General features: G+C 50.2%; 2 protein-coding genes and 1 long non-coding RNA gene across 6 annotated transcripts in view; 2 read left to right on the top strand and 1 right to left on the bottom strand.

Moving 5' to 3' along the window:
* Positions 1 to 1,056: 1,056 nt before the first annotated feature.
* Positions 1,057 to 12,186, top strand: Mmp11 (matrix metallopeptidase 11). Of its 3 annotated transcripts, none has more exons than XM_029567156.1 (8): positions 1,057 to 1,229; positions 6,372 to 6,601; positions 7,426 to 7,662; positions 7,743 to 7,876; positions 8,008 to 8,249; positions 8,366 to 8,582; positions 9,434 to 9,553; positions 10,620 to 12,186. In XM_029567156.1, exons 1-8 carry the CDS (start codon positions 1,107 to 1,109, stop codon positions 10,751 to 10,753), a joined length of 1,437 nt encoding a protein of 478 aa, XP_029423016.1. In that variant the 5' UTR covers positions 1,057 to 1,106; the 3' UTR covers positions 10,754 to 12,186. The 3 variants fall into 3 exon arrangements, with proteins under 3 accessions (XP_029423016.1, XP_029423015.1, XP_008838844.1); XM_029567155.1 differs by having other exon boundaries at positions 9,296 to 9,553; positions 10,620 to 12,184; XM_008840622.3 differs by having other exon boundaries at positions 7,519 to 7,662; positions 9,296 to 9,553; positions 10,620 to 11,471.
* Positions 12,187 to 12,805: 619 nt separating this feature from the next.
* Smarcb1 (SWI/SNF related, matrix associated, actin dependent regulator of chromatin, subfamily b, member 1) overlaps positions 12,806 to 21,055 on the top strand; it is a 33,285-nt gene continuing 25,035 nt past the window's right edge. Inside the window, exons 1-3 of one of the 2 annotated variants that reach the window (XM_008840621.3) lie at positions 12,806 to 13,096; positions 16,208 to 16,319; positions 17,895 to 18,024. In XM_008840621.3, the coding sequence (XP_008838843.1) occupies positions 13,004 to 13,096; positions 16,208 to 16,319; positions 17,895 to 18,024 (335 nt within the window). In that variant the 5' untranslated portion in view covers positions 12,806 to 13,003. Of the gene's footprint in view, positions 13,097 to 16,207; positions 16,347 to 17,894; positions 18,025 to 21,055 lie in introns of both variants that reach the window. The other variant, XM_008840620.3, reaches the window with a different exon arrangement.
* Positions 13,999 to 16,193, bottom strand: LOC115071632. The gene is made up of 2 exons (XR_003850738.1): positions 15,171 to 16,193; positions 13,999 to 15,140 (listed from the first exon to the last, which is right to left on the bottom strand). It is a non-coding gene; the product is annotated as an uncharacterized LOC115071632 (long non-coding RNA).

The following is a 21,055-nucleotide window of genomic DNA, read 5'->3' as shown; positions in this document are numbered from 1 at the left end:
GCTTTTAGATTATCTAAAAACAGTGTCTCAACTTGTTCCCTTTTCTAAAAAGATTATTTTTATGAAAATAAATGTCCAAATGTAAAGCAAAAAAAAAAAAAAATACTGTAGTCAACTCAGAAAACTCTTGGCTGTGTTGGACCTCTTGGTCCTCTAGGGGTCTCTCTGGAGTTTTACTGGAGAAGCTGTGAAGGGCATTCCCAGCCCTTCTTTGACTCAGGCTGGCTGTCTACAACCCAGCCTCACTTAGCAGCAGCTCAGGGCTCTGCCTGCCAGCTTGGGAGGGAGCGCTGCCTGGATCTTGGCTTTGGGGAGTTGCCAGTACAGTGGAGAGACCCCCTGTCATGGGAGGGTGTGCACAGCAGGACTGGGCACCCCTACAGTGAGGAGACTGCAGGATCCTTCCCAGTTTGTGGATATAGCTCTCACGTTGATTCTCTCCCCTGTTCCTTCATGGCTGGCCCCAGTGGTCAGGAAAAGCCCATTAGCCAGGGACTGACCCAGGGGAAAGCCTGGGCCTCCAGTGCTCTACTGAGACACCCTCCTATGCCCTTCTTCCAGCCATCTGACCCCTCCATTTACCTACTAGTACAGAAAAGTCTGCCCCCTCCCTCTAAGAGCCTCGATTTCCCTATCTATAATTGTCTCTGGTTTGTTTTAAAATGAGGGGCTGGCTAGTTTCTGTCACAAGCCTTGGTTTCCTCTGGGTCACACTTTACTAGTCCTTTCCTCACAGGAGCTACTGTGCCATCTTCCCAGTGAATCAGCTGGGGCTGTGAGGTTGGGGGAATTTGACCACCTGTCACAGGCTTTAAAAAGGTCGGAGGTCAGGCCACCGTGGAGGCCTGCCAAATGATGAGGCTCCCGAAAGTGGGGTTGGAGATCAGCAGGATTGATCTCTCTCACCAGATCTAATCCCCAAACACAGCGGGCCCAGCCCCTCGGGGCACTCCTCCCCCACCCAGGCAGGCGCTGCAGTCCCGTAGAATTTAGAACAAAAGGCGGCCGGGGAGGGGGGGGGCGGGCCTGGCGCGGCGGAGGCGGGGCGAAGGCTATAAGGGGCTGTGGCCCGGCGCTGCCCAGCAGGCCCAGCAGCCCCAGGGCGGATGGCTCGGGCCACTTGGCTCCTCCGCGCTCTCCCGCGCGCCCTCCTGCTCCCACCGCCTCCGCTGCTGTTGCTGTTGCTGCTGCTCCCGCCGCCAGGGCTGATGGCCCGGGCCAGGTCACCGGTGAGTGCCCGTCGCTCCTCCCCAAGGGAGGGCTGGGCACGCGGGCTGGGCCCACTTGCTGAGCTTGATGCACCGGGAGTCCCGGGTACCGTGGCGCAGTCGGTCCCCGAAACGTCTTTGGGGTCTCTGTGGGTTTGATAGTGAGCGTCCCCTCAGTGGCGGTACGCAAATGGAGCCTATGCCGAGATCGCTCAGGCTGGAGAGGTGCGACTTGGCACTGGACTCATGCGCCCCTCCCTGCTTGGGGAGCGGTTCCTCCTGCCCCAACTGGGGATGCTGAAGTGTGTGTTGTCGGAAGTAGCCTAGGTGGGTGGGATACAGGGTTCCTTGCTCATCACAGGAAGAAAAGAAGCAAATCCCAGGCGGGTGTCAGCCGCCAGGTGAGAGGCCCTCCAGTGGATGGAGAATAAAGGAGGAACTGGGAAAAGGAAGATGGGGCCCTAAGCTGGAGGGAGGCGCCATCCCAGGACACCTGCAGGAGAAAGTTTGGGGAACTTGTAGCCCACGAAGCAAGCATCTGCGAGTGATGTTGTGTGTGGTCATCAAGGGGCAGTCAGAAAGAAAGGGACCACTGAACTGAAATTGGGTGGTTTAGACCCCCAGAGAGCAAAAAGGCAGGAAGAGAAAGGAAAGGGTGGAAATGGGGGGGGGGGGCGGATCAGAGAGCAGCAACCGTGGGGAGGGATTGGAAGGAGAAGGACTCTGAGGGTGGCAGCCCAGTGTGTCCCAATGACTGCATCCTCCTAGGCTGGGCTTTGAGGTACCTGTCACAGAAGCAGCTAGGCTGGGCCTGGGGCCAGAGCAGGGACCATTACCAGTCCTGCAGTACCTAGTGGGTACCCAGCCCTCAGCTGCCTAGCTTAGGCAGCTATGAGAGAAGAGAAGGAAGGTATGACAGGTGGATATCCTGGGACTGGTCCCTCTGACCAGCCAACACTGGCCACGGAGCAGAAGTGTTTAGTAAGGTGGGGTATTGGGATGATGAACACCTCAGGTAGAATAAACCTCACCTCTAGAACATGGAGCAGAGTGATCCCACCCCCCCCCAACCTCCAGAGGTAGTAGCTGAACTCAAGTGTTGGGCAGGGGGATTGTAGAGATCTGGGTTATTTGAACCATAAGAGCCTGTGTGAATGCTCTCTGCCACCCCTTGATCTATAATGAGAGGACAGTGGGGTTGGGGGCATCCGTGCCTACTGTTGGGCGTTGAGGATAAAAGGAAACAATGCAAGGCACACAACTGCAGTTGTGACCACTCATGTATGCGGGGGTTGGGGGACCAGTAGGGTGGGATCTGAGCTGAGTGTCTGACACTCTGTAGACATGCAGGGAGCATTTGGGGTTACCTCCAATGTTTTTATCCCTAGACTGCCATGAGCAGGGCCAGAAGAGCTCTGTAAATATTTATCCATCCCAGGCCCCAGCTTTCAGAGTTGATGAAAGCTCTATAACCTAGTGGCCAAGGAAGCTGCCTTCCCTCCTGGAGCCAGCTGGGGATGGGGTGTGGGGTGGGCAGTGAAGATTAGGCAGAGAAGCCTGGAGATGCGCCTGTGCACTGAGTGATTTATATGACTTGGGCAGTTTGTATTCCTTCTCTGAGCATCAGGTAGTCAAGATGATGTTCCCCTGCCCTCCTCAGAGCCTACCAAAGTACCTTCCTCTCAAGGTTGACTCTTACTGACAGCAGCATTTCCCCATTGTACCAAAAGCAAACTGAGGTCCAAGAAAGGACACCACCAGTCTGCTCTTTCCCAGGAGCTTCCTTGTCTGGGGTCCTCTCTTATCTGCCTTCCACTAGGTTCCTCCCATTGCTTGGACTGGAAGTTGATCCAGTACCGACCTTGAGCCTCTGAGCTATGCCAGGAGACTGGGTCAGCCAAGAGTCCTTTAAGTGTGTCTGAGGCTGTGGCTTAGCAGCTGCCAGGCCAGAGGAGGCGGGGCAGAATGAGTCAGGCCCCTCCACAGGGCAGGCTGAAAAAGAGGCTGCTGGCTGAGAAAGAGGGAATGCACTAGAAGCAGAAATGTGTCTCAAGAATGTGAATTTTTGGTGATTGGCCAAGGTTGGAGGGGTGGTCTGGGCTCAGCTCTTGTCTGGCTTGCTGTATGATCCTGGGCAAATTCTTTAACCTCTCTGGACTCTTGTTTCATCCTCATATGAGGTAATGGCTCTCCCCAAACTCACCAGGACTATAGGGGAGGCCAGGGGTGCTCTGTGTTCACCATTCTGCTCACTGGATCCCACTAGTCCTAGGAAGACAGAATTTGGGGAGAAGAGACTCCCAAGTGTGAGAGTGCAGGGCCTAAAGGAATAGGATCAGGTAAGAGACCTTCTCTGTGTCAGATGCTGCTGCAGGAATTACAGAAGGATGTCATTTACCTCTTCTTGTGGCACTATCAGCACTTGACATATGGAGAAGCTGCTGCTCAGCAAAGACTGATTTTTTCCAAGGTAGCCATGGCATAGAATTAGGCTTTCGGAAGCTCACAGATTGGCCCTTGTTCCTGCACTGAGTACCATGATCCAGTGATCCGGATGGCCTTTGGTACCTCACAGGGGTGGGGAGTGTTGAGGAGACCATGGTGGGAACAGAAGGGGTATACATCTCCACTATCTTTTATGGCTGTTGCACCGGCCTCACTGGTAGCAGAGGAGAAAGACAGTGCTGGCAAGCTAGGCTTTGGGCTGTGAGGGGCTCCCAAGGGATGTTAGCACTCTGTCCCTCTTTGAGAGGGTCACTTGACCACTGCTTGAGTTGGGGAGAGGAATCTGTTTTTCCTGTCAGCCAAATGGGGCAGGCCCTTGTGGCTAGTCATGCAGACCAGGGTCCATCTCTTCACTGTGATACACTTTGGAGTTCCCAGGGTAGAGTTTCAGTGAGCCCCTGTGCAAAGTGCCTGAGAGGCAGCAGGTGCACCATAACTTCTCATCCCTTCTCTTCTACTACCCAAGGGAGGCCAGCCTGGGTTCCTCCTTGAGAGGACAGATGATTCCATCTTCAAAGAGCAGAATAGAGACACCAGGGAGTGGGTGAGCTGTGAGCACAATCTGCTTTCTGCCACTTGTTGCCTGAGCAAATTGTTCTTTTCCTCATCTGAGAAATATGGTTAGTGAGGGTAGACTGGGAAGAGCTACAGCAGGTTAGGCACATGTCAATAAAGCTGTGGGCAGTGTCTTAGCCTTCATCAGTGGTAAGTGTTCAGTGACAGTCTTCTCAGAACCAGCTGGAAGCCACAATGCCATGAAGTCTGTGCTGTGCCAGGGAACCACACAATAAGGAAGCTCCGAAACTAGGAGGAAACTGGTTTGGGGCCTCATATCCTGAGTAACTCTACATACCCTCATGGTTCCAAAGGCCCCTTCATTGTGGCATGTTCTTGGGTGCTGAGTCCACAGATTTGGAATGGAGAGCTTGAAAGACTGGGACCCTGACCAGATCCCTGAGGTGCCTGAAGCCTGAGAGAGCTGTCACAGGCTGAGGCTGAGCATGGAACCTGAGTGGTCAGGCTCCTGCCCCAAATATGGCTACAGGAAGGAAAGCCACTATAGGCCTGTACCAGACAGGTGCAAAAAGCACAGTTCCATTCCTCTCCTCCAGCCCAACTTCTGTCTGGGGTCTGAGCCAGGTTCTTTCCTTTGACCTCATAACCACGGCTGTCACCCAGCCTGCCATGCCCTTTCTGGGTGACTTCCTGACTTTTAGGCTTCTGCTTGCTTGCTTTTCTTTCTTTCTTTCTTTCTTTTCTTTCTTTCTTTCTTTCTTTCTTTCTTTCTTTCTTTCTTTCTTTCTTTCTTTTCTCTTTCTTTCCTTCCTTCCTTCCTTCTTTTCTTTTCTTTTTTCTTTTCTTTTCTTTTTGAGACAGATGTCTCTCTGTAGCCCCAGCTGTCCTAGAACTCACTATGTAGACTGGGCTGGCCTTGAACTCACAGAGATCTGCCTGCCTCTGCCTCCCAAGTGCTGGGATTAAAGGTGTATGCCACCAAGCCCAGCTCTAGGGCTTCTGCTTTTCTTACATTACAACTTAAAAAAAAATTTTTATTATTTTTATTTTATGTGTACGAGTGTATTGCCTGCATGTATGTGAGTGCACCCATGTTGTGCAATGCCAAGGAGGTCAGAAGAGGGCTTCGGATTCCCCTGGAACTGGAGTTAAGGACAGTTCATAGCCCGCCATATGGGTGCTGGGACTCGAACCCAGGTCTTCTGCAAGAGCACTCAGTGCTCTTAACCGCTGAGCCATCTCTCCAGCCCCACAGTACAACTTTTTTTCCCTCAAGAACTGGGAATTCAATATAGGCAAGTACTCTACCACTGAGTTAAACTCCAAAGGGAGAACTATAATTTCTGCCCTGGGGACTTGAAGAATGTGGGAGGATGCAGCTCTGATCACAGTTTCCATCTGTGGTTCTGGGGCTTTGATGGGGTGGGAGATGATTGCCCTCATTCTCCCTGCATGAAAGGGGCAGAAGACCACAGATCCAGCTCCCTCTGTGTCCAGCAACAGCATCTCTACTAGAACTCCAACCTCAGATGGATGAGGGTGTCATTCAGTAGTAGAATACATGTGTATTCCATCCCCATCACTCCCACATACACCCAAAAAACGAAATCTCACCTGTTACCCTGTGAGTGCCTAGGCCTGTGCTAAGTGTCCTACATGCATACCTTGTGCTCTTAGATAACACCATTGAAAGATAGCCCTCGCCCCCATTTGTCAGGGAAGCCAAGACCATACTGAAAGCTGCAGTGCCTCCATGCTGGGGGAGGGGAGCATCCTTGGAAGGTTTGTGGAGTCCTTACCTAGGTGTGTTTGGAGAATGCAGTTAGGGGCTCATAGACTCATGCTCCCCTAGTTTCTATGTGTCCTCATCCAGACCTCCTTAGTCTAATCAATAGGAGTTGGTGACAGATAACCCAGGACCCTCCGACAGGGGAAAAAGAAGAAGTTTGGTGCCTTGGAACAAAGTGTCAGGAAGCCAGAGGTTCAACCTAGGGCCAAAGGGTTCTGCCTTATGCCAGCACCCCTTCCAGCCCCTCCGTTTGTCTAGCAGCTCAGTGGGCCTGAGATGAGCGCGCTGTGCTGAAGAGTCACATCTCAAACCTCAGTGCCTGACTTGGTTCTTGCATTCTTTTTCTTGTTCAGGATATCCACCACTACCACCCTGTGAAGAGAGGGCTGCAGCCCTTGCACAGGGCTCTGCCTAGAAGCTTGACATCTGTCCCTGCCTCCCACCAGGCCCCTAGGCCTAATGGTAGCTCCAGACCTCCAAGATGTGGTGTACCTGACCCACCTGATGTGCTGAATGCCCGCAACAGGCAGAAGCGCTTTGTACTGTCAGGAGGGCGCTGGGAGAAGACAGACCTCACCTACAGGTAGGGGCCAAAGGCTAGTGGAGCAGGACTGTAGGCTGTCCTTACACCTTCATCCTGAGATATGCAGGGCCACATTCACGTAGCACACAGACCCACATGCTCACTGACACCTCCCCCATCATCCATGGACCAATAACCTGGAACCTCTGTCTAAACACACAAACAGTACCCTCTTGCTGCCTAGAAGAGCCTTAGCACATGCCTGAGTGACAGGTGTTCAAGCACTCAGGCAAGATCTACTAGGGACCTGTTAGGGCAAGGCCTGAAACTGATGGTGAATGAGACAAAGCCACAGCCCCAGTAGGCTGTTCAAATCTACTGTAACTATCTAGGCCTTGTGCAGATGGAAACCATGGTAGGTAGAGAGAGATAATGGTAGACTCCTTGCTGGTGGTATAGGAGGTCCCTCGGCAGGTGACGAAGCTGAGACTTAGCCTGAGAGAGAAGGATGGCTGCAGGCACATGGCATTGATGCAGAGATGGAAGGGGAGCCACAGGAACTTCCTGACTGGGGAACCTGGAACCATGACAAGGCTCCCCACAGTGAGTGGTACTCTCAGTTCATAGGGCTCCTTGTGTTTTTTTCACCCTTGTGAAGACACCTGTGTGCATCTAAACATGCACAAACCCATATAAAGGTGTACCCACATGGCCAGGGAAACTCCCTGCACCTGAGGCCAGAGCATACACATCCACTGAGCATCTGGAGGCAATACTGTTTTTTTAGGTGAAGGGAGTGAGACAGGATCTCATACTGTAGCCGCTGGCCTAGAACTCATTATATAGCCAAGGCTGGCCTCACACTCACAGCAATCTTCCCTCAGCTTCCTGAGTGCTGGGATGAAAGGTATGCATCACCATTCCCAGTTCCCAGGGGCTTCCTTGCTGCATGCCCAGACCCCTCCACCTCCCCCCAGGATCCTCCGGTTCCCATGGCAGCTTATAAGGGAGCAGGTGCGACAGACAGTGGCAGAAGCTCTCCAGGTGTGGAGTGAGGTGACACCGCTCACCTTCACTGAGGTGCATGAGGGACACGCTGACATCATGATCGACTTCACCAGGTGAATTCTGTGACCTAGGATCCTTTTGGGAACAAATCCCATTGCCAACAGCCTCTGACTGTGCTCCCACTCACCCACAGGTACTGGCATGGGGACAACCTGCCATTTGATGGGCCTGGGGGCATCCTGGCCCATGCCTTCTTCCCCAAAACCCACCGAGAAGGGGATGTGCATTTTGACTATGATGAGACTTGGACTATTGGGGACAACCAAGGTATGTGCTCAAGACCACTTTTCCAGATGGGGCAACTAGGGAACAGAGAGAAGAGGAACTTACCAAGCACTTGGGGTTTGGAGCTTGGGTGACTGGTGGCAGGAGGTTATTAACCTACCTCCCTTTTCCAGGCACAGACCTGCTGCAAGTGGCAGCTCATGAATTTGGCCATGTGCTGGGGCTGCAACACACCACAGCAGCTAAGGCCCTTATGTCCCCTTTTTACACCTTCCGCTATCCCCTGAGTCTCAGCCCAGATGACCGCAGGGGCATCCAGCACCTCTATGGCCGGCCCTGGCTTGCCCCCACCTCCCAGGCCCCAGCCTTGACCCCCCAGGCTGGGATAGATACCAACGAGATTGCATTGCTAGAGGTGAGACTGGAAAGTGGGGGAGGGGGGAAGACAGAGGTGAGGCCCTGCCCGTTCCCCTCTGCTGGTCTCTTTGACTCTAGTAGAGGCTCTTTTCTTGTTCCTCTCTCCCACCCTAGCCGCAAACCCCACCAGATGCTTGTGAGGCCTCCTTTGATGCAGTTTCCACCATCCGAGGCGAGCTCTTCTTCTTCAAGGCAGGCTTTGTGTGGCGGCTACGTGGTGGCCAGTTGCAGCCTGGATATCCTGCTCTGGCCTCTCGCCACTGGCAAGGACTGCCTAATCCTGTGGATGCAGCTTTTGAAGATGCCCAGGGCCATATCTGGTTCTTCCAAGGTGAGTGGGAGTTGGAAGTCAGCCAGGGGTAGTAACAGACGGAAAACTCAGGGACACAATGGAGAGGGAGAGGGTGCCCTGAGGTCTCAGATCCAAGGCAAAAAAAAGCGAGGGGTGGGGCACACTCCTTGGCCAGAGCCGAGAGTCTCCTGAAGTGAGATCAGAGTAGCTATGCTGGTATGCTAGTACATTCAGCCCCCAAAGCCATCCTGTGCAGTGAAGCTTTAGAGATGAGGACCCAGACTTAGACATGTTAGAATAACTTACTTAAGGCACCGAGCTTAGAAAAGGCAGAGCAGGCAACTGATCCAGGTTTGGTGGCCTTGGAGCCTGTGATTTCAACTTAGCTGGCAGAGATGGCAAGCTGGAACATTCCAGGTGGCAGAAACCTCTATGTGTATTCCAAGGTAGCCAGTGGCTTGTTTATAACTGGGGCTGGGGCCCAGGGGATGGTCAGCAAGCATCTGTGATGGGCAGCCCTCTGCTGACCAGAAGAACCTCAGCATGGGTTACTTTATAGAGCCTTCTCTACCTGGCTTGTCCTCGCTGGCTCTAACATCCCTCTGGGGTAGGGGTGTTAAGCAGGCAGTATTGGATAGCATGTTTTACAGACAAGGAAACTGGCTGGGAGAGTCCCTGATGGCGGCCAAGCAGATTGACAGTGACTGGGCATGATAGCTTGGCAGCTCCTGGAAGCCTCTCCTCTCTGGCAGGTGCTCAGTACTGGGTATATAATGGTGAGAAGCCAGTCCTAGGCCCTGCACCACTCTCTGAGCTGGGCCTGGAGGGATCCCTAGTCCATGCCGCCTTGGTTTGGGGTGCTGAGAAGAACAAGATCTACTTCTTCCAAGGTGGAGACTATTGGCGTTTCCACCCCAAGACCCGTCGTGTGGACAATCCTGTACCCCGCCGTGCCACTGATTGGCGAGGGGTGCCCTCTGAAATAGATGCTGCCTTCCAGGATGCTGAGGGTGAGTTAGGAGTGGGGTAGTGGGAGGGAAGTGAGTGCAACAGGCCTAGCATCACCAAAGTAGTGATTGGCCCCCCTCACACCCACTTCATGAGGCCGGACTCACCATCATAGGTCCTTTGTCCAGCACCATTTGCCCTTCTGGTGGCCAGCTGGTGTTGTGCTCTATGTTACAAATGAAGAGACTGAGAGCCAGAGAGGCACAATGACTTGCCCCTTCCCTTGATTACAGCTGTGAAATACTTTGTATACCAAGGGCAGATGATGCTCCAGGCACAGCATCAAGCTCCTTATCTGTCTCATAACTCCCAGAACAACCTTCTGACACCATAACATGTCTTACTAACACAGTTTTCAAGGGGCAAACATGTACAGGCAATGAGATCTCTTAACTGTACCACCCAGATGAACAGTTGTAGACCCAGGACTCCCATTAAACAGTCACTGTTCCTAACCACAGAACACCAGTCTTCCCCCAAGCTCAGGGGCCAAGAACCACGCTGGAATTCAAAGCCAGTGCTCCCTCACTTGCTGGCCCCCTCTTTGCTTCTATGCCTATACTGGGACTGGCTGGGAAAACTACTTTGCATAGCCTCAAGTTCTGGATCTTGAAGATACCCTCTGTGGTCTGTGGGCAGGTATAGAAGGGTAACGAGGAAATTGGTGAGAACTTTCTGAGAGGTGGGAAGGTGAGGCTCCCAGCACCTGCTGGACCAGTCCCTGGGGGCAGGCAAAAGGGCTCCCTGGAGGGAAAGAAGGTTCTGGTATGCCAGCTCTGGAGCCTGCAAAATAATTTTTTTTGAGGCTAGGTCTCATGTAGCCTAAGCTGGCATCAAACTTGATAATGTAATCAAGGATGACCTTGAACTCTTGAGCCTCCTTTTACTTCCTGAGTGCTGGGAGTGCAGACGTGAGACACTATGACCAGCTCTGCAGATTTCAAAGAATTCAGTAGAGGCCAAGGCCTGTTCACCCAGCCTTTCCTTGGTGCCTGTCCCTAGGCATAGCTTGACAGGCAGGTGCAAAGCCCAGTACCCACTTACCCATGCTGAACTTCTTCTCTTCAGGCTATGCCTACTTCCTGCGCGGCCATCTCTACTGGAAGTTTGACCCTGTGAAGGTGAAGGCTCTAGAGGGCTTTCCTCGCCTTGTAGGTCCTGACTTCTTTGGCTGTGCAGAGCCTGCCAACACTTTCCGCTGACCACAACTTGGATGCTTTCAGGGGTGCTAACCCCTGCTAGGCCACTTATATCAGGAAAGAGACCCATAGCCGTCTTTGTGGCTCTGGGCATAAGGCATAAGACAGAGCCTATGTCTCCTCAGGGGGGTGGGTTGGGGGTACAACCACCATGACAGCTGCAGAGAGGGCCACGCTGGTCGTGGTCACCTGCCAGCAACCGTCTCGGACAAGGCAAAGGCTTTGGCATTGCCTAAGGATGAGAGAGGTCTTGGGCCTCCATCTCTGGCCCTTAAGGTGGCACCTTGACAGGGTTGCAGGAACCACGGTTCCTGCTGGGTCCTGGTGCTAAAAATGAGATGTAGGGGCACCATTCTGCCTTGCCCAAGCAACCAGGCCCTGGAGTAGGGCCTTTCCTGAGAAACAGGCTCTGGGGAGATACTAGATCTCGCTACCTTCTGACAGGCCAAAAGGTACATAGGCAGCTGGGGAAGCTGCTGCTTCCTCCTGGAGACCCTGAGCCCCAGAGGCCCCAACATACCTCAGCCTTGTCCCAGGCTGGTCTTCCTGGAGCCCTCATTCTAGCACTGGTATCCTCCAAAGCCAATGTAAATCTGTGTACAGTGTACAAAGCCTTTTTGTTTTTTTTTTAACTGAAGACTGTCATTAAACATGTATGTTTTCTAAGTGTCTGCCTGGTCTTCTTTGCAACTGCAGTCAGCATGGTCAGCCCTACTCTGGGAGCAAGGGTCAAAGCCCTCATTCTTGAAGTTTCCTGGAGCTAGGCACAATGCATAGGGTTTCTCCTGCTCTATTCCTGCACACTCAGGAGGGACACCTGCAGTGGCTTTTTAACTAGCTGTTTGAGTGATCATTTTATCTGATGATGCCCCCCCCAACCGGGTTTTATTTTGTTTTGTTTTGTTTTGAGAAAAGGTCTATGTTGCTCTGGCTGACCTGGAATTCACTATGTAACGTAGACCAGGCTGGCCTCAAAGTCATAGAGCTCTGCCTAACTCTTCCTCCCAGGTGCTGGTATAAAAGGTGTGTACCACCATTGTAGCTCCTGCCACAGCTACAATTTCATTAGACCGACCCTTATGAAATAATCACTTGTGTTCACTAGTGGCCTTAAAAAATTTTTTTTCATGCAAGGATCTATTATGTTGAGTACATCTCCCATCCCCTTACCTTCCTTTTCCTCTACCTCCTGTTAGTCCCCTTGTTCCTCTAGTTTTCTTTCATGTCCTATACAAAACGATTTCTGTATTTTGTCTGAAATTGACTTAATTCCTTTTTTCTTTTTTTAAATCCCCAGTTGCACTGATATTCCTGCAAACAACATAATTTCCTTTTTGTGACTGAGAAACAATCCATTTTGTATATATCACATTTTCTTTGCCCATTTCTCTACTGTTGGGATTCCTACCTAGGTTGGCCCCATACCTTGACTATTGTGAATAGTGCCACAATAAACACTAACGTGCAAATATTTCTGTGATATGTTGCCTTGACCGTGTTGTTTTGTTTTTTGAGTCATTGCCCTGTTCAGCAGGTGGTGACTGCTAGGACATTCTCAGTACTTGTTCCCCCTCAGGGCTAAGCCCCTAGGGGCACAGGCACAGGGCGGGGCTGTGCTTAATGCAACGCTAAGGGAGGAATACAAGTATACCATCTGGATCTTCGATCACTGCCAACCCGCCTCTGCACTGTCAGTCCTCCCATTCCCTCGGGAACAGCTGTGGACTGGGCTATTTACCCCTAGAGCACCCTAGTCGGTTAAGGCGGAGAAACGGGCGCCAGCCTGGGGTCACCAAACACGCCCAGACCCCCGGCTTCCCCAGGAGCGACCCTTTCGTCACTCCTGGGGCACAGTGCCAGGCCTGGTTGTGCGACCAGGAAAGCCACGGCCTGAGACAGGGCCTCACTGGCTATTTCTGTCCGTGAGAAGTTTTCCACCGCCCCAGCCTTGGGAGGAAGCCCGGGGACGCGAAACTGCCCGAGGTTCCTTTAAGAGGCTGGGCGGGAACGCGCCCGGCCTTTTGTTCGGGAGGAGGCGGCGACGCGCACGGCAGCGTCAACGCCGGCGCATGCGCACAAAGGGCGGCCTGGTCTTCGTCCGCGGCGGCCGCTGAGGAACCCCTCGCGCCTGCCCGGCCTGCCGTTCGCCTCCCGGCTTTGGTTCGCTTCGGTTCCCCTCGGTTCCCCTCGGCTCCGCCCTAGCCCTCCTGATTCTTCCTAGCTCGGCCCCGGCCGCCCGTCTCCGCCGCCGCAATGATGATGATGGCATTGAGCAAGACTTTCGGGCAGAAGCCAGTCAAATTCCAGCTGGAGGACGACGGCGAGTTCTACATGATCGGCTCTGAGGTAGCCCGCGGCGCGTTCTCCACTTCAGGCCGCGACCGCGCCGCCCAAGCCCCGGGGCGGGTTTGACGCCCTCAGCGAGCGCCTCCATTCATCGTGGCTGCGGCGGCTGGGGCGGGACCGGGGGCGGGGCCCAATCGGGCCCTGCTGAGGTGGTCTGGGTTTACTTGTGCATTTAATGATGTTCCTCGAATCCTGCGCCTTTGGGCCCACCTCCACGCAGACTCGAAGAAAAAGGGTCTTCGGGGCTCTGGTTGCTTGGAGGTGGTGGTGCAGTTCTGCCCTTGAACCCTTTGGCATCTTTCGTGCACCTCCTCCCCCTCCGATGGCTCCGTGCGGGGTCTCTCTGGTTGTAAGCCTGAGGCGTAGGAAGGGCTCCGCCCCTTTGTGTTCCTTACACCTCTGAGATGGGCTTTGGAAGTTTCTGAAGAAACTGGGTGGGGGAAGGATGTTTGCTCTTGGGTGGACAGAAGCACATGACACATTGAATATCAGTGTTGAATATCAGATTCGAATTATTATAGGGGATAGATATGAAGGAGCATTACTTCTTAACTAGCAGTGGCAATCCCTGTTGAATCAGCTGGACCAGTGACTCGAGGAAACCCTATTGCTTACTCTTTGGGGACCAGTTGAGTATATGAAGTTTTTGCAGAGTGTCACAAAGTAGCTTCTTTGAGTTAACTGCAGCCACCAACTAGTTTATGGTCTTTTTTTTTAAAGGGTATTGGTATAAATTTCAGATGTGTAAATGTCCTTCAGTAGAGTCCTTCATATGAGGAGGTAAGTGCCCACCCTACCCTGGAGAGCTAAAGCCATTTCAGAATGCCAGTGATTCCCTCTTGGCAGCTGTTTTCTGTATCCTGCGGTTGGATGTTGCAGAGGTTTTTTTATTTCTTTGCTGGTTTTTTTTTTTTTTTTTTTTTTTTTTTGACAGTTTAGCATTTCCTGATGGATAAAACCTCATGACAGACTGAGGCTTTCAGGACACCTCATGATTCTTGTCTTAAGCTGTAATCAGGTCATGAGCCCAATGTTGTCAGAAGCATCCAGATTTTATTGTTTCCGTTTTTGACTGGGGACATAGAGTCAGCACCTATCTCCCATAGCTCAGAATGGTCCTTGTTGGCCAGTAGGCATTTGGAGGATACATAGGCAGTTGAGGAGGTCCAACATCCAATACAGAGCAGCTTGTTTAAAGAAGCCTTTATCTGATCTGATGAATCAAATGGTAATCTGGCCTTAACTCTGAGTGGGTTTGAAAAGAAAATTCTCATTTATTTGGTGGAGCATTATGGTCAGATAAGCTCGGAAGACTTAGTTACAGCCTTTTTCTGCCTTCTCATCCCCTCTCTCCCCTCCCTCCCTCACTCCTCTCTTTTCTCATTCTGAGAATTGAACCTAGGGCCATGGAGCTATATTCCTAACTGGTTTCATTTTTCTCATGTATATAAAGAGGTGCTTAGAGCTACGTGGTTTTTTTTTTGAACTCTCCAAGCATATTTTAGGTTCTAGAAAGCTCACTGTAGTCTCCTTCAGTGCCTTTATGCTTGGCCCTCCCAGTTGAATGAGAATAATCACCCTGAGACCAAAATGGACAGGCATTTGGCCTTTGGGGGCTTGGCTTTAGTTGAGGGATGAGCCTAGGGTCACGTAGCACTCCTTCTCTTTGGAGTCCCTCTGACAGTATTAGAAAGATGGGTAGCCCTTGGCTCCTTCGTGTTGAAAAATGAGCATGATGTTCAGACAGGTGGGCCAGCCATTGGAGCATAAGCAGTGTGTCTGTGACATCTGGAGCTGCCTTGGGAAGGCATCTACAGTTGCTGTGAATATGTATCACTGTCATCCTACCATCTGCCAGCAGCTGGATTTGCGAGGCCACTCACAGAGCTTTGAAGAAATGCCCAAGTCCTGCATCTTAATTTTATATTCCTTTAAGCTTAGAGAGGGCAAAGACTGGTTCAGGAAAAGATAGGCAGTTGAGCCTCAGGGTCTTAATATCTAAAGGGAACTTAGGAAGGGTCTATGGAACAAGAGCCCTGCAGACCTTTATTGTAGCCACGGGGGCCAATACTACCAATGTCTTTTCAAAAACCCAATGAAAGCTATACCTCTCTACCTTTGGATGGTAATGACCCACAAGCCAGATAGCAACAAGGGGTCTTTGCTGTCAGTATTCAGGCTCTTCTGCTCTTGGGTTCAGCAGCTCTGGCTATTGATCATATAAATTTTTCTTCAATGAAAAGTGGAGAAACATGCTTTGACTTATTTGTAAACTGTGATAGGTAGGTAAAATTGGGAAAAATAATAGAAATGATCCTTTCTGGGGCACAATTCAGAGCTGATAAGCATTTGACAGATGAGTAAAGAGACACAGATTCCCAGATAGAGCCAGTACCTTACATTGTATCCACTGGCTGTCTCCTAAAGTATGGCTGTGAAGTGATCTTTTCTGAAGTCTGTGAGACCATAGAGTATCTTTAAAGATCTTAGGACGAGCTTTTCATGAAGAAGGTCATACTTATAGTATCTGGTGCAAACAAAACTAAAGCTATTTGGGGGAGGAATGATTTACGTGACAGTCTGTGACTTGCCAGTAAGTGCTTTTTAGACTCTGGAAAATTCCTTTGGTATCCCTGGTTTGAATTTTGTTACTAAACAAAGCAACAGAGGCCATGGGACATACTATCTTGCATCTGTCTAAAATTAAAAGACCTTTTTGTGTTTATTATGTAGTAAAAATATCAAAGCTTGCTTCTTAAGATAAAAGAAGGTCACAGAAGTCTTACATTTCTGGAACATACCAGAGATCTTTAGTCTAGAATCAGAATCATGAGCTTCTTGCTAAGCTGTGGGGGCCTCGTAGACATCTGGTCAGGCCTTTCGGAAGTTGGTTCTGTTGTCAGGATGCACAGATGTAGGCCAGATGTGCACTGCTCTTGAACCCTTGATGTCAGCAGAATGTGTTTTATGACTATTGAAAGCCTGGGGTCTAGGGGCCACCTGGAGGCCTGTTTTATTAGACACTCCATCTAACAGATCCTCTATGCCAGGACATTCTCCTTTGGTGTGGAGATAGGACCCTCATAATGAGCCTTCTTGCTTTACTCATAGGTGGGAAACTACCTCCGTATGTTCCGAGGTTCTCTGTACAAGAGATACCCCTCACTCTGGAGGCGACTAGCCACTGTGGAAGAAAGGAAGAAAATAGTTGCATCGTCACATGGTAAAAAAACAAAACCTAACACTAAGGGTGCGTCTTCACGAGGGTTTGTAAACCTGTTTCAAAACCACTCGCTTATGTCATGAAGATAAAACGTTTTCACTCCAGTGTCTTCACTGCAGCCTGACCTTGGTAGGGCAGGGAGCTTTCCAGGGGCGGGCCACCCTGCTAGTACACACATGGCTCAGGTAAGGGTGGCTCAGGGAGCCTTTGGTGGTCCACTGGCGTGTATTCCTGGCTGGGCCAGTGGGTGTGTGAGGGGACCAGGGCAGTAGCAGGTGCTGTGAAGACATGTTGGTCTCAAAACGTTTTAGGAATGCTGTGATGCTCTACCATTTGCCGTGAGTGTGTTGCCATAGTCATTCTCTATGCAGCCCTAGTGGCGGGTGCTAGCCCTAGCCCTCGCTGCCCTCGGGGGCTTTCACCGCTTACCTCCCAGAGCACATTTATCCCATAGTACTCCATCCTGGCAACCAGTGTGCTAAGCTCATGTGCATGACCCCGCTCAGTGTGGCCTGTCCTGTGCCTGGGGCTTGCTAGGTGAGGCATCTGACACTATTGACGTAGTTCTGCTTTGGGCCATGGCAGTTCTGTGCAGGGTGAAGATGCTCTTCATACATTCTGGGCCCTCCGTCGGAGACATTTGGGTATGGGTACTGCGTGCCATTTGGCAGATGGCAAAACTCCTTCCCACTTGGCAGTGGCACCCTGTAGAGAGCTGCCCTGGACCTGGGTGTGTGTGCGCTTTGTAGTCTGTCTTTTTTGGTTGTGTCTCTAAGGTGCTAATGTGGTTTTCCTATTCTGAGTAAATTGGGAGTTCTTTTAATGCAGGAGCCAGAGCTGCTTATAATCCATTGCTATAACACTTCTACTTGATTCCTAAAACAGCTTCCTTGTGTCTCCTCTGTCCTCAAGTGGAGCATAGTCACTAGCACAGCGGCTCTTCAGCCTTGCCTGCCCATCCTCAAGCCCCCGTGAAATCTTGGTAGTCCCTCTGCCTTGTGCTTGAGATGCCTTTCTTTCCTATAGCCAAGTGATTCCTCCATGGCCTGAAGACCTAGAAGAGCTAAGGGGTCAAGTTGCCTAAAAGCTGCCTTGTTTTCCAGGCAGCACATCTGGACTGGCTCAGGAATGGGACCTTCTGTTTGGTGTGAAGCAGCTCTTTCCAACTCTCTGTCTCTTGTTTTAAAAGAAAAGTATTTGCCTTTTCATTCTGTCTCCTTGCTTTGTGTTCTAGATTGTGGTGGTGTCAGACCTCTTCCCACTGGGGTGGTATTCTGGAGCCTTCCTGAAAGCCTCTAGAGCTGCAGCTACCCCAGACATCTCTGCCTAGAGCTAGTGCTCTGGGGTAAATTTGTCCAAATCCATCCCAATGGAGGCTTTATCCACTAGGACTGCTAGGTAAAGCCTCAGTCCAGATTGCCCTTTTGGAAGAGGCCAGCACCCAGCAGTAGTGAGTCTTGACACCTTGCTTTCCCCACCTCCTGCATGTGAGGATCTTGTGTGCTATATCAAATTGGTTGACAGCTTGTTTGAACTGCCAGCAGGGTGACCACAGTGGGGTCTCTCTGCTTACAGATCATGGATACACCACCCTTGCCACCAGTGTGACGCTCTTGAAAGCCTCAGAAGTGGAAGAGATTCTGGATGGCAATGACGAGAAATACAAGGCTGTGTCCATCAGCACAGAGCCCCCCACCTACCTCAGGTATGCCTTCCCAATTTTGATGTGCTCCCTGGACACTTGGGGCTTAGGCAAATGGCAGAGGGAAGTTTCTCAGACCGAAGAACGGGTTAGGGTAAAGTTAAACTGAAATGTCTTTCAACCCTTTACCTGCTGTTTATAATTGACTGACCTGGAATTATGCCTGGCTATATCTTTGGGATTCTTTTTTTTTCATTTATTTATTTTTTAATTTTATTTGTTTTTTTTTATTTTATGTGTATGCCTGTATTGCCTGCATGTAGGTAAGTGCACTCATGTCGTGCAATGCCCGCAGAGGTCAGAAGAGGCTGTCAGATCCCCTGGGACTGGAGTTACAGACAGTTGTCAGCTGCCATGTGGGTGCTGGGATTCGAACCTGGGTCTTCTACAAGAACAACCAGTGTTCTTAACCTCTGAGCCATCTCTCCAGCCCCTATCTTTGGAATTCTTAAGAAACATAAGCCAAGTCTTGAATACTGGAGAGTGATTAGGAATGTTTTGAAAGTAGGACTCATTTGCCAGAAAAACTTGTCGCACAGTTAAACTTTGAAAAGGAACAAACAGTAGATTTGAATGTATACAAATAGAACTTTCGGGGGTGTGGGGGGGTGAGGAGCATCTATGTAGTCCAAGTTGGCCTCAAACTCACTGTGTAACCAAGGATGATGTTGAACTCCTGATCTTCCTGTTTCCACTCCTGAGTGCTACAGTTATAGTCATGTGCTACCATACCTGGTTTTTGCATTGCTGGGATGGCACACAGGGCTTTGTGCTTTTTTTTTTTTTTTTTAGGGCCAGGTGTGGTCACTTGGAACGCAGAGGCAGGCAGATTTCTGTGAGCTCGAGGACCTAGTGAGTCTACATAGTGAGTTCGAAGCCAGCCAGTAAGACCCTATCTCAAAAAGCCCCCCCAATTTTTTTAATGTAACATATTTAGTGTGTGCATGTATGTGTGTGTGCACATGCATGTAATGTAGGTGTGGGTGCATGTGCCACAGCACTGGAAGAGGCCAGAGGCCAACTTGGTGGAGTCAGTTTGCTCCTATCTTTATATGTGTGTTCTGAGAGTTCAAATCACAGTGCTTGTACAGAAAGTGCCTTCACCCACCAAGCCATCTTGCTGGCTCCAAACAACTCTTTTAATTAAGTATATGTGGGGCTAGAGAAATGGCTCAAGAGTAAAGAGCACTGACTGCTCTTGCAGAGGACCCAGTTTTGGTCCAAACCAGGTTTGGTTCCCAGCACCCACATAGCAGCTAATAGTTGTCTGTAACTCCAGTTCCAGGGGATCTGACACCCTCTTCTGGCCTCTTTGGGCTTTGTACACATGGGTGTACTTATACACCCATGCAGGCAAAACACTCATAAACATAAAAGTAAATTTTTTTAAAAAAGAAAGTATTGCCAGATGTGGTGGTGCACGCCTTTAATCCTAGCACTTGGGAGGCAGAGGCAGGCAGATCTCTGTGAATTCCAGGCCAGCCTGGTCTACATAGGGAGTTCCAGGCCAACTGGGGCTACAGGGAGACCCTGTCTCAAAAAGACCCCCCAAAAATAAATCAATTAAAAATTAAAAAGAAGCCAGGCATGGTGGTACACACCTTTAATTCCCGCACTCAGTAGGCAGAGGCAGGTGGATCTCTGTGAGTTGAAGGCCAGCGTGGTCTACATAGTCAGTTCCAGGCCAGCTGGGGCTACAAAGAGACCCTGTCTCAAAAAAGACCAAAAACAAATAAATATAAAGTAAAAAGGTATTTATGTCAAAAAAGTAAGTAATTAGAAATTTGTATGTTGTACCTAGAGTTTGTATACATCTAGATTTTAAGAAAAACTTGAATATTCCAAGTTTTCTTCTTAAATAGTACTACAGATTGAACCCAGGGCTCCATGAACATGTGCTCCACCACTGAGCACCCCCAGATCCCAACATACAGATAAGTAGAGGACAGTTGATACACAAATACAAGAAGGGAACAAACACAGGAAGAATGTTCATTCTCCTGAATAATTTGATTTTGTTTATTGGGGGTAGAGCTGAGAATGGAGCCCAGGACTGGGCCTTTTACATATAAAACACATATATCCTCTACCACTGAGCTGCATTCCTAGTCACTCACTCATGTAATTTTAAAAACTCAAAGCTTAAAAACCAGCAAAGCCAGGCAAAGTGGCTCATACCTCTAATCTCAGCCCTTGGGAAGTGAAGGCAAGAGGATCTTGAGTTAAAGGCCTGCCTCAAAAACAAAAGGAACAAAAATGCTTCTTAATGTACAAAAACCAGACAGCACTAGGGGTGGAGGATTATTGTTGAGAGCGATGTGGCTGTAGAAAACATCTCTTTCCAGATTTTTCCTCAACTTTGTTGTTAGATTGTTTTTCTGGTTCCCCCCAAGGAAAATGGCACACATCCAGTCTGGCAGGGGTTGTAGATGTGTGCTCGGCAGATTCTCCTTCTCCCAGGGGATGTGGTAAGACCATAAAGATGGCTAGACCTTCCTGGGAAGTCACAGAAGGAAATTATGTACACATGGACGGCACTTTTAAGTTTGCACGTGTCAGCTGGGAAGCTTTTATAGGGTGGTAAACAACTTGATCGTGTCATATGAGGACCAGCTGAGGGAGTAGAATCTGTTGTCTTGGTCATGACGATAGGGATAGGGATAGGGATATCAGAGATTTGAAGCAAGCAGCTACATTGCTCAGTCAAAGACTTGACAGCCTACCTATCCCCTCACTGGATATTGTATTCCCTATTAAGATTCTTGGGAAGATCTTTTAGTGGGAACAAGATAGAATTTCAGGACATTGCATTCTGTATGTGGCTGAGTGTGTTATTTATGTTAACTATGCCTGTGGTCTCTGACGTAACTTGTATAATCTACTTGAGTTGGGCACCAAGTGTGAGGGGCTAGCAGAGTAGACCAGACTTGGAAATGAGATGAAAGAGTCCTACTAAGATCTGGCAAGTTTGGGGAGGCAAGAGGTGGAGTTGGCACAAGATCTGGAAGAGTATCTGTCCAGAAGAGTAAGTGGT

Source organism: Nannospalax galili, unplaced genomic scaffold (genome assembly GCF_000622305.1).
Source record: "Nannospalax galili isolate Female #2095 unplaced genomic scaffold, S.galili_v1.0 scaffold2661, whole genome shotgun sequence".
Lineage (NCBI taxonomy): Eukaryota > Metazoa > Chordata > Mammalia > Rodentia > Spalacidae > Nannospalax > Nannospalax galili.
Note: the sequence above shows the minus strand (reverse complement) of the source record. Positions and strands in the feature narration are given on the sequence as shown.

What these genes read in the sequence shown, in the direction of transcription:
- Mmp11 (XM_029567155.1), top strand. Translation starts at nt 1,107, where the DNA reads ATGGCTCGGGCCACTTGGCTCCTCCGCGCTCTCCCGCGCGCCCTCCTG. An exon ending in AAGACAGACCTCACCTACAG is followed by an intron (nt 6,602 to 7,425) that starts GTAGGGGCCAAA and finishes ATCTTCCCTCAG; the next exon opens with CTTCCTGAGTGCTGGGATGA. An exon ending in GACTATTGGGGACAACCAAG is followed by an intron (nt 7,877 to 8,007) that starts GTATGTGCTCAA and finishes TCCCTTTTCCAG; the next exon opens with GCACAGACCTGCTGCAAGTG.